The 12,290-nt window shown below is 47.1% G+C and overlaps 1 protein-coding gene across 1 annotated transcript in view; it reads right to left on the bottom strand.

The window, feature by feature from the left end:
* Window positions 1-6,217, bottom strand: part of LOC100073840 (Krueppel-like factor 5) — a 63,833-nt gene extending 57,616 nt beyond the window's left edge. Inside the window, exon 1 of the mRNA XM_007669893.4 lies at window positions 6,021-6,217. Coding sequence (XP_007668083.2) covers window positions 6,021-6,188 — 168 coding nt within the window. The 5' untranslated portion in view covers window positions 6,189-6,217. The remainder of the gene's footprint in view (window positions 1-6,020) is intronic.
* Window positions 6,218-12,290: the final 6,073 nt, after the last annotated feature.

Genomic DNA, 12,290 nt, shown 5'->3' on the forward strand with positions numbered 1-12,290 from the left:
TATCTAAAGCTTTAAGTGGATTTTGTTTTAAGAGAGCCACCCTAGAGGAAACTGAAAAATAATCATCCGGAGGCTTGCCGCCCTCGGATTCTAGACCAACCACGACAGGCTCATCATCTTTGCAGAGCAGGTTCTAATCCCGGGTCTACCACTTGTCTGATGTGAGACCTTGGGCAAATCACTTCACTTCCCAGTGCCTCAATCACCTCATCTGTAAAATGGGGATTAAGACCAGAGCCCCATGTGGGACAGGGGCTGCAACCAGCCTGATTAGTTTCTACCTACCCCAGAATTTAGGACAAAGCCTGGCACACAGTAAGTGCTTAACAAATACCATTAAAGAAATCTCCGGTGCAGAGGAGATTAGCTAACATGCTGGAGGTCAATAAGAGATTACGTGGCTTCAGGACCAGGGATTTGAACTCAGGGTCCCAAGACTCAGATCATGCAGGCTGATTTCCAGCAAAGCTCAATTTCTAATAAAGACGGATGACGTCTTGGGCTGGTTCGGTAACCGTGACAGTGACGCCGCCTTAAGTGACTCGCTGCTGGAGTGGCCTCAAATGTTCCAGCCCTCAGTGGCGTTCAGACTCCCCTGCTCTCCGAGTGACACCTGCTTTCCAACCCCCTGCCCTTTGCCCCATGCCCAACTCTTCTGTGTCCAATAAACCTGAGTAATGGTTCTTTTCCACTCCTTTGGTATTTCAGGTGTACCCATGAGCTATTATTAATAACAATAATAACTGTGGTATTTGCCAAGCGCTTACTATGAGCCAAGAACTGTTCTAAGTGTTCGGGCATATAGAAAATAATCAGGCCCCACGGGGGGTCTACAGTCTAAGTAAATAAATAAATGGTGGTATTTGTCAAACGCTTACTACGTGCAGAACACTGTTCTAAGCGATGGGGTAGATACAGGGGAATGAGGTTGCCCCACGGGAGGCTCACAGTCTTCATCCCCATTTTACAGATAGGAGATCCCCATTTTGAAGATAGGAGGACTGAGACCCGGAGAAGTAACTTGCCCAAGGTCACGCAGAAGGTAAGTGGTGGAGCCAGGTCCTCTGACTCCCAGACTCGAGCTCTTTCCACTAGGCCACATTGCTTCCTTCAAGGGAAACATTTTCACGGGGGAACATGATCCGGGAAGAGATAAGGACACCTTCTGAAACACTAATAATAATAACAGTAATTGTGGTATTTGTTAAGTGCTTACTATGAGAAGCTTACTTACAGAAGTAGCATGGCGTAGTGGATAGAGTAGGGGCCTGGGAGACAGAAGGTCATGGGCTTTAATCCCAGCTCCACCACTTGTCTTCTGGGTGACTTTGGGCATATCACTTTACTTCTCTGTGCCTCAGTTACCTTATCTGTAAAATGGGGATTGAAACTGGGCTCCCCACATGGGACAGGGACTGTGTCCAACCTGATTTGCCTGCATCCACCCCAGCGCTTAATACAGTTTCTGGCACATAGTAAGCACTTAACAAATACCATAATTATTACGTACTAAACACCGGGGCGGATACAAGAAAATCGGGTTGGACACAGTCCCTGTCCCCCATGGAGGTCACAGTCTTAATCCCCGTTTCATAGATGAGGGAACTGAGGCCCAGAGAAGTTATATCTTCATCACCCTATTTATTTTGTTTAATGAGATGTACATCACCCTGATTCTATTTACTTGCCATTGTTTTCATGAGATGTTCTTCCCCTTGACTCTATTTATTGCCATTGTTCTTGTCTGCCCGTCTCCCCCCGATTAGACTGTGCGCCCGTCAAAGGGCAGGGACTGTCTCTATCTGTTGCCGATTTGTACCTTCCAAGCGCTTAGTGCAGTGCTCTGCACATAGTAAGCGCTCGATAAATACTATTGAATGAATGAAGTGACTTGCTCAAGGCCAAACATCCGGATTAGAACCCATGACCTTCTGACTCTCAGGTCCGTGCTCTATCCACCACACCGTGCTGCTTCAGTGCACTAATGCAAATCAATCCACAATCCGCGTCGGCCCCTCCCAGATGCCATCCCTTTTGGCTTAATGGAGGTGTTCCCTTGGGAGGTGAGGACAAGGGAACATTCTCCCACGAAGCCCAAACCGACCCCAGCAGCTGGCCAGACTCAGGGCCCAGATGAGTGCCGAACAGATCATAACTGCTGTCCAAGAGGCAAAAGGGAAGTCAGGGCACATTGGAATGTCCTCTGAACCCGGCTTCCGAGGACACAGAGTTGATCACCTCGCTTCTGTTTCTTTGAAAGAACAGAGCCGGCCAATCGGGTAGGAGGCGAGAGAGAAGCCCTTCTCTCACCCTCCCAGGAGCCGGAGGCAGAACAAATAAGTACCTGGGCTGGCAGTTACACCCGAGAGAAAGACTTCGCTAAGTGATTCTAGGCATCGCTGATTTCCCTCCATCCTTTTTCCCCTTCTCCCTGCCCTGACGTGGCTCTAGCCCGATCTCCTGAAATCTGAAAAAGGGCCTAACACAGGGAATCTGGCCAAGGACAGCCCTCTAGATTGTAAACTCGTTGTGAGCAGGGAATGAGTCTGCCAACTCTGTTCTACTCTACTCTCTCCCGAGCTTAGTACAGTGCCCTGCACACAGTAAGCATTCAATAATTACCACTGATTGACAAAACAGCCTTCTCTATGGGAAGCCCTTTCCAACAATTCATGCTGTTCTTGCTTTTCCTTGCTAACCAGATGCTCTGAGGAATGGCAGTGACCCCGAATCGGTAGATCCACAGCCCAAGGGACTGGGCCAGCTGGGTGTTTTTTGTTTGGTTTTTTTTTATGGTATTTGTTAAGCATTTAGTATGTGCCAGGCACTGTTCGAAGTTCTGAGATAGAAACACACTAGTCAGGCTGGACTCAATCCCTGCCCCTCATGGGGTTCACAGGCACAGAGGAAGTGAAATGACTTCCCCAAGGTCACACAGCAGACAAGCGGCAGAGCCGGGATTAGAACTAGGGGGTCTTCTGACTCTCGGGCCCTTGCTCTATACGCAAGTCCACGCTGCCACATTCCCTCACACTACCCAGAGCTTAGATACTCTGGTGGACCTTCCCCCTTGGAGATGTCCAAAGAGTCAATGAGAAAGGTAGATGAGCAGGAAGAGAAGCAGGAGTGGACTGAAAGGGAGATTCTGCTGTTACACCCACTGAGACGCCTCAAGGAAAGTGTGTAGAGAGGCCAAGGAGTCAGGACAACTGATTCCCAGGAAGCTCATCTGTGTTCCACTGCTCAGGACACCGAAAAGAAGAGATTCCCCTTCTAGACTATAAGTCTGTTGCAGGCAGGGAATGTATCTGTTTATTTTTATAGTGTACTCTCCCTAGCACTTAGTGTGATGCTTTGCACACAGTAAGCCCTCAATAAATGCGATTGAATGAAGGAATGAAAAGCACCGCACTGAATGTCCTGTAAAGCGTCCAAGTTCACAAATTCCTATACAGAACAAGTCAAGGGCCAGGTCAAGCCAAGTAGGAATGGTGGGTCAGGGAAGGGGGAGAAGACAGTTGTCCTAGGCTGTAGATGATGATGTTGGTATTTGTTAAGCGCTTACTGTGTGCAGAGCACTGTTCTAAGCGCTGGGGTAGACACAGGGGAATCAGGTTGTCCCACGTGGGGTTCACAATCTCAATCCCCATTTTACAGATGAGGTAACTGAGGCACAGAGAAGTTAAGTGACTTGCCCACAGTCACACAGCTGACAAGTGGCAGAGCTGGGATTCGAACTCATGACCTCTGACTCCAAAGCCCGTGCTCCTTCCACTGAGCCATGCTGCTTCTCTCGACCCTCCCTCTCGGGGAAATCCTTCCCACCTGTGATCGCTCCAAGCTCACAGCCAACTTCACCACCAATTCTAGCCCCGACAATCAATCAACCAACCTTATTCATTGAGTGCTTATTGTTTGCAGAACAATGTATTAATCGAATGGGAGAATACAACATAACAGAGTTGGTAAACATGTTCCCTGCACAAAATCAATGTCTTGGGGGCTTTGCTATCACATCCCACTTGCTTCTCCCATGAATGCTAGCCCTCCGTCCACTTGACCAGGATGATCCATCTATCCCTAGGGATCTTTCAGTAGCCGTGAAATGAAACTCAAGAATAAGGTTAAATATTAGTCAATTTGCAACTTTGGTTTAAGAGGGTCTAATTTCAGCTCCCCGCTTTCCGAGGGTGGCAGAGATGGATCGGGGTGGGGGTAAGCGCTCAGTAAATACAACTGACCGGTAAGCGCTCAAGCAATACAATTGAATGAATGAATGGCTTGTTTTGATGTGTACATATCTTTAATTCTATTTATTTAGATTGATGCTCGTTTACTCGTTTTGATGTCTGTCTCCCCCTTCTAGACTGTAATCCTGGCCAGTGTGAGCAGGGATTGTCTCTCATTATTGCTGAATTGTACTTTCCAAGCGCTTAGTACAGTGTTCGGCACACAGCAAGTGCTCAATAAATACGATTGAATGAATTAATGAATGACGCAAATTCGTGAAGCGTTCCATATTTTTACTGTTGCCTCTTTACTTGTTTTGTTGTCTATCTCCCATCTTCTAGACTGTGAGCCCGCTGTGGGCAGGGATTGTCTCTATTTGTTGCTGAATTGTACTTCCCAAGCACTTAGCACAGTGCTCTGCACAAAGTAAGCACACCATAAATATTACTGAATGAATGAATGAAATCACTACACTTATGTGCCAGAGTACAACACGTTCGTTTGGGAAAAGGACCCCACCCTCATCTCCCAGCAAACTGGCCCCACTCAAAAAAAAGGACCCGGGCAACCCTCAAAACCTGACTTCTGTCTGCATCGAGACCACTTTTTCCTCAGAGAAACGTAACGTTTCAGATCCGCGGGGGAGCAGCTGTTTCCAAGTTCTTCCTCCCCAATTTTATCTTCTTTCTGAGATGCCTTCACTTATTCAGAGAGCCAAGTTCCCCGCATTCCACATCCTGTCTCTTCCACCCAAATGAAGAGGGAAAAAAAAAACAATCAAGAGTAACCTTGCTTAAGGGCGATTTATGAAATCACTCGCCAAATCCAGCCTCCTAAACATTAGCACGTCACTCCAGGGAGGACCGGGGAAGTTCCTTCTCAGGGCACCGGACCCAAATGGTTCCATTGAGTTTCTTTTTTTTTTTTTCATTCAAGAACCATTCCCCCCCCCCGGGACCCCCTCCGTCTCCCCGGCCCTCATCCGCTTCGCTCACTTTCCCAGGATCTCTGATAAATTGAACTCCCCAAACAGAAAGCTTCTTCCCCCTCTTTCTTGCTCTTCTCTGAGCGGAGGAATCTCGCTTAAGGCTGGGGAAGCAGAGAGAAAGAAAGACTCCGTCGACTTCTCCCAAAACAAGTCGCTCAACTTCCTACTGAAATTAAACAGCAAATTGTCATCTTTCTCCTGATATCAGTGTACCCCTGAACTCTCCCCCACCCACCGGCTTCCCTAATCTTCATCTGTGCCGCTGTAGCCCCTAAAGAAAGCAGAGGGGCCAGTCGACTCGGGAGAATTCCATACTTGTCTCCACTAGTACAACTCGATCACTGAGACTCCTGCACTAGTACAAATTCCCAGAATCATTTTTTCATCTCAGCAAGTACACACCCCACTCCCTGTCCGAAAGCCAATTCAGAGAAAACAGAGTTTTCTCGAACCCCAGTGGCGTCTTCCAATCACGCCAGGAAGAGTTAACAACAAAATAAGTTCTCCAAAGACTTCCAAGAAAATGCTCGTTTTTCCGTCCCCGCAAATGCTTTTGAAATCCATTCTCAAAAATCCATTATTTAGAGAGAAACAGATAGCCAGCGCGTGGATAAACTCTGAGAAATATTTTCCAGTTTTACTTCTGCTCTTTAAGAAAGTTTGGAAGGGACACATCCGATGGAAAAATCTGGAAAAACAAATCCACCCCTCGCCGGTTTTGCCCACTCCACCCTTCGCCCCGAAAACACGGTTCTGAAAGGGGTTCACGTCTGGGTCGGGAAAGCACCGGATCCCGGCTTACCTGGGTCAGGTCGTGCGGATTTTCCAAGATCCTTATGGCCGGTTTGATGTCCTCGAAGACGGAGGTGTCTTCCCCGGTCTCCCCGGACATAGCAACTGGTTTCAACTGGACAATTGCTGAGGTTTCGTCGGGAGTCGGTGTAGTTAGAATGAGCCCATTGCCACTCATCCTTCCACCTTCTCCTCCCCCCGGCACCCCACCTTACCCCTACCGCTTTCCCTCTCCTGACTTTCCAATCAAATCTGAGAAAGGGAAAAAACAGCGGGGAGGGGAAAAAAAAAATCTTTACCGAGTTGGAATAGATTCAAACATGCTAAAGTCTCATGGCTAATCCTTAGGAATCCAGGTGCGCTGCTGCCTTAAGAAGTCTGATCTGTTCGAGAAGGGAGCCTTACCTGCCCTACAGTAGGCGCTAACCCAGCCGGCTCCGATGACAGGTTCTCTCAACCAATCCGAGAGGAAGGTAGAGTTACTCCGGCCACTAAATCAGCAGACATCTCCTTAGGGCAAGAGAAGATAAAATAAGTTGCTGAGCTGCGGGCTCCGTGTCCATTTGCCAGGCAGTTTACCTGTGGCCGGGATTCCTCAAAGCGGAGAAAGGGGAAGGCCGACTACGGAGAGCTTAAGGAAAGTGGAACCCAAGTCGTTTTTGTGACCTCAATTTGAATGGAATGCTTCCTGTCTATGCTCCTGAGCTCGGGCAGGGAAGAATTATTGTGTCAAGGTAATAAGAGGAGTGAGGGATGGGGATCAGGGGGAGGAAGAAAAGGAGGAGAAAAGACACCTCCTGCCTCCTATTCTTCTGTAATCCTATCTCCATTTTCAGGCCCTTATCCTTTCTGATCCTTAATTTCTCCGGCCTCTTTGTGGGGCTAATAACAGGCACCGACCCCCACGGGCGTTGGATATTCAGTTACTTTAGTAAAATGCTGAGCAAATTCAGTAAAATGTGCACATTTGCAAAACCGGACTTTTTGAAAAGTGTACATGCTGGGCCTTTCGAGCCCTTGTTGGTCCCTTGGCTTTTCTTTTTGTGGCCCCCGTCACCTCCATCTGCCCAATCAATCGATGAACCCATGGTATTTATTAAGGGCTATGTACTTTACTGAGCGTTTGGGCGATCACTATACATTACAAATGGTAGAAACAGCCCTTACAACTCAGTCCCCACACTTCGCTTCTCCAACGCTAACCTTCTCACCGTACTTCCATTTCATTTATCTCGCTGCCGGCCTCTGGTCCACATCCTGCCTGTGGCCTGGAACGCCCTCCCTCCTCATACCCGAGAGGCAATGACTCTCCCCTCCCTTCAAAGCCTTACTGAGGGCACATCTCCTGCATTTATTCATCCATTCATTCAGTTGTATTTATTAAGCACTTACTCTGTTCAAAGCGCTGTACTAAGCGCTTGGGACAGTGCGATATAACAGTAAACGGACACATTCCCTGCCCGCAACGATCTTACAGTGTCCAAGAAGCCTTCCCTGACTAAGCCCTCCTTTCCTCTTCTCCCACTCCCTTCTGTGCCACCCGGACTTGCTCCCTTCTTTCATCCCCCCTCCCAGCCCCACAGCACTCATATTCATATCTGTAATTTATTTATATTCATGTCTGTCTCCCTCTCTAGACTGTAAGCTCATTCTGGGCAGGGAATGCGCTTGCTAGGTTATGTTGTACTCTCCCAAGCACTTAGTATAGTGCTCTGCACACAGTGAGCGCTCAATAAATACAATTGACTGACTGACCTTAATCCCCAAGGGGCTGACAGTCAGGTCAGAGCTGCTCTTTAATTGTCCAGAGAGAGTATTGTAAGATTAGATGTTAGCCTCCAGGAGAATGAAATTTGGGGCAGAGTTGGGACCCTCTCAACAGAACTGGTCCTTTGCCCAGGATCTCCAGGGCTGTGATCCAAGGATCCTGAGCTTCCAGACGGGGCCATGGAGTCCAAGAGGATCTAGAAAACATTCACCCAGAGAGACTTTGCCCTTCCTTCTCTAAGAAGGGAATGGGGGTTAATGGATGGTGCAACATTCTAATTTATCATCATCACATAGCCGTGGTGTCACTGTTGGTGATGATGGGGTTAATCAGTCGATCAATCGATGGTATTTATTAAGTGTCTGTTGTGTGCAGAGCACTGTACTAAACCCTTGGGAGGCAGCATAGGTTATTCATTCATTCATTTGTTCATTCAATCGGGTTTATTGAGGGCTTACTGTGGGCAGAACACTGTTCTAAGCACTTGGAAAGTGCAATTCAGCAATAAAGAGAGACAATCTCTGCCCTCAACAGGCTTGCAGTCTAGGAGGGGGGGGACAGACATCAAAACAAGCAAAAAGGTATCAATAGCATCAATATAAATAAATAGAATTATAGGTATATATACTCATCAAAATAAGTAAACAGTCATTAATATAAATAAATAGAATTATAGAGATGTATATACATACACAAAGTGCTGTGGGGTAGGGGGAGGGTAAAGCAAAGAGTTAGTGGAAAGGGCATGTGTAGGGGATTCGGGGAACCTGGATTCTAATCTTGCCACTTGCCTCCTGTGTGACCTTGAGCAAGTCACTTAAATTCCCTGGGCTTTACTTTCCTCCTATGTAAAATGGGGATGAGTCCCTCTTCTCCCTTTCCCTTAGGCTGCAAGCCCACTTGGGACAAGGACCGTGTTCAAACCAGTCATCGTCCTCCTTTCTCTCTTTTTCACTTTCCCTCTTTCCTCAACACTCAATTGGAATTTCATTTCAATGTCTATCTGAAAACAGTAAACTCTTTATGGTCAGGTAACGTGACTACTAATTCTCTTGAACTATAATAATAATGTTGGTATTTGTTAAGCGCTTACTATGTGCACCGCACTGTTCTAAGCGCTGGGGTAGACACAGGGTAATCAGGTTGTCCCACTTGAGGCTCACAATCTTAATCCTCATTTTACAGATGAGGTAACTGAGGCACAGAGAAGTTAAGTGACTTGCCCACAGTCACACAGTTGACAAGTGGCAGAGCCGGGATTCGAACCCATGACCTCTGCCTCCCAAGCCCGTGCTCTTTCCACTGAGCCACGCTGATCTCCCAAGCATTTAGAACAATTCTCTGCACACAGTAAGCACTCAGTAAATACCACTGATTGATTGATTAATTGATTGATTCCTCCCCCTTTTCCCAGGCTTAACCACTTGGTCCCTCCCTGAGAGATTCTTCCCTCATTCCACTTTAGATCTGAAAAGCTCTGGTCACTTTATCCCAGAAAGCATCACCCAAAATCTGGAATGAAAATCTAGCCAACCTTCTTTACAAACGATTGAAAGAAAGGCATTTTTCGAGCTCAGCCCTTCAGGATTCGGGGAGCGAGGAGTTGCGGTCTTAACCTCTCTCATGATCCTTTCTACCATGGAATGAGTGGCCTACGGGTCCAGAGTATTGTGTTAGGCCAGGTGTCACTTCCACAAGGGAACAGAAAAGCACCACACTAAAATCCCTGTCCCAAAGAGACTCCCAGCTAAAACTCGGGAATGAACAGCAAGAGCAAAATTTTCCCAATACTCCGTTTACCCTCAAGCAAATCCAGCACAACCATTCCATCGGGTGGTCTTAAGGGAAAGGAAAGACCACCCATCCCTTAATATCTCCCACCCTCAGACTCTCCAGACCCTATCAAATGTGAGAAGCAGCATGGTCTAATGGAAAGAACACGGGCCTGGGAGTCCGAAGACCTGGGTTCTAATCCCACCTCTGCCACTTGTCTGCTGGGTGACCTCGGGCACGTCACTTAACCTTCTCTGTGCCACAGTTTCCTCAGCTGTAAAATGAGTATTAAGACTATGAACGTTATATGGGACAGGGACAGAGTCCAACCTGATTATCTTGAATCTACTCCAGCTCTTGGTACAGTGCCTGGCACAGATTAAACACATAATACCATTTTAAAAAATCAATCAATGGTATTTATTGACCGCTTACTCTGTGCAGAGTACGATACTAAGGGCTTGAGAGAGTAATAGTAATAATAATGCTACTTGTTAAGCGCTAACTTCAAAGGGTCCCACAAAGGCTGGGGCCTCAGGGAACCTTTCCAAACTCCCATTTGGAGGCTTGCCCACCTAGTAAACCGGCAAGCAGGAGGCGATTTGGCATTGCCAAGGTCGGGCTCGTCAAGTGGACAATAACCGGGTGTAGATATTAGGCCTACTCAGCCGGATAGTCCTCTAGACTGTTAACTCCCCTAGGGCAGGGATCACATTTATTTATTATTATTATTTTCATTATATTGGTTAGCACTTCTAAGTGCCAGGCACTGTACTACTCTGGGTAGATAGAAGTTAATCGGGTTAACACGGTCTCTGTCCCACGTAGGGCCCACCGTCTTAATCCACATTTTACGATGTCTCTTTAATTTGAGAAATTCGATAAACCACAGATACAAAGAGTTAGATCAGATAGAAAGATTTGGAAACTGGAGATTGCTAGCAATTATTAAAGGAATTATGGACAAGGCTTTCCCCGTGACACAGAGACTGTAGCCTGTGAGCTCACTGTGTGCAAGGGAATGTGTCTCCCAAACGCTTAATACAGCACTCTGAATACAGTAAGTGCTTAATAAGTACCAACGACTGATGGAAGGAGGACTCTGAAAATGCAATCCAAGGCTGAGTTGGGGTAGGCAGATTATCCTTCTGTAATGGATGAAACTACTCTGCTCAGCTTCACTCGGAGCTCCATTTAGCATGGCAGTGACTGATTGTACAACCGCGGCTTTTCGTTTGTTTGGATCTGGGCTAAACCTGGATCCCTCATAAAATCTGATCGTCTCCCTGGCATGAGGCTGGGAAAGGAGTAAGGGGTGGAGTTTGGGGGAAAGAAGTGACTGGGATGTAAACTCATCCTCTAGACTGTCATACCAAATCTGTCGTATTGTCTCGTCTTATGCTGTCAAGTCGTCTCCGACCCACAGCAACACCATGGACATATCTCTCCCAGAACGCCTCTCCTCCATCTGCAATCATTCTGGTAGTGGATCCATAGAGTTTTCTCGGTAGAAATATGGAAGTGGTTTGCCATTGCCTTCTTCCGCTCAGTAAACTTGATTCTCTGCCCTTGACTCTCTCCCGTGCCGCTGCTGCCCAGCACAGGGGAGTCTTGACTTCCATTCATTCATTCAATAGTATTTATTGAGCGCAAACTATAATAATGTTGGTATTTGTTAAGTGCTTACTATGTGCAGATCACTGTTCTAAGCACTGGGGTAGATACAGGGTAATCAGGTTGTCCCACATGAGACTCACAGTTAATCCCCATTTTACAGATGAGGTAACTGAGGCACCGAGAAGTGAAGTGACTTGCCCACAGTCACACAGCTGATAAGTGGCAGAGCCGGGATTCGAACCCATGACCTCTGATTCCAAAGCCCGGGCTCTTTCCACTAAGCCACGCTGCTTCTCTGTGCAGAGCACTGTACTGACCGCCTGGAACGTACAGGTCGGCAACAGATAGAGACAGTCCCTGCCCAGTGACTGGCTTACAGTCTAATCGGGGGAGACAGATGGACAAAAACAAGACAACATAATCAGGATAAATAGAATCAAGACTTGTAGCAGGAAGGATTGTAGCCTTCCACTCGCTAGCCACTGCCCAAGCTAGGAATGGAATGGACAGGCCTCTGCTCGACTGTCCCTCCCATAGTCGAGACTGGTAGAGGCCTGGAAACTCTCCAGGTGTGATCTTGAGAGGGTTCTGCGGTATTGTACTGAACTCCCCCAAAAGCGTTCTACACACAGTAAGCACTCAATAAATACCATCGATTAATTGACTGATCGATTGACTACAAAGTAACTTCAGAATCCTGAATTTTATGTGTCCTGGAGCCAGTCTGTTTCTTGTTTCTCAGATACTTCCGTTTCATATTTGGAAACTCTGGGGGAGCTCTTTAGTTAATTGCATAGGCTCTTATCATGATGGTCTCTATAAAGTGCTTACTATGTGCCAAGCACTGTACTAAGCACTGGGGTAAATACAAGATAATCAGTTTAGACTGACTGGGGCTCACAGCCCAAGCGAGATTCAATCCCTATTTACAGATGAGGAAACTGAGGCCCAGAGGAGTTAAGCAACTTGCCCAAGGTCACACAGCAGGCAAGTGAATTTTCATTCTGTGCTATGGGTACAATTCCCCCTCAAACCATAATGACAGAAAGAAAAATGCCTTTCTAGAGGGTGACCGTCAATGCCTGTGGGGTACAAAACCTTCCACTTCGCTTCCCAATAATC

This window comes from Ornithorhynchus anatinus, chromosome 6, assembly GCF_004115215.2.
Source record: "Ornithorhynchus anatinus isolate Pmale09 chromosome 6, mOrnAna1.pri.v4, whole genome shotgun sequence".
Taxonomy (NCBI): Eukaryota; Metazoa; Chordata; class Mammalia; order Monotremata; family Ornithorhynchidae; genus Ornithorhynchus; species Ornithorhynchus anatinus.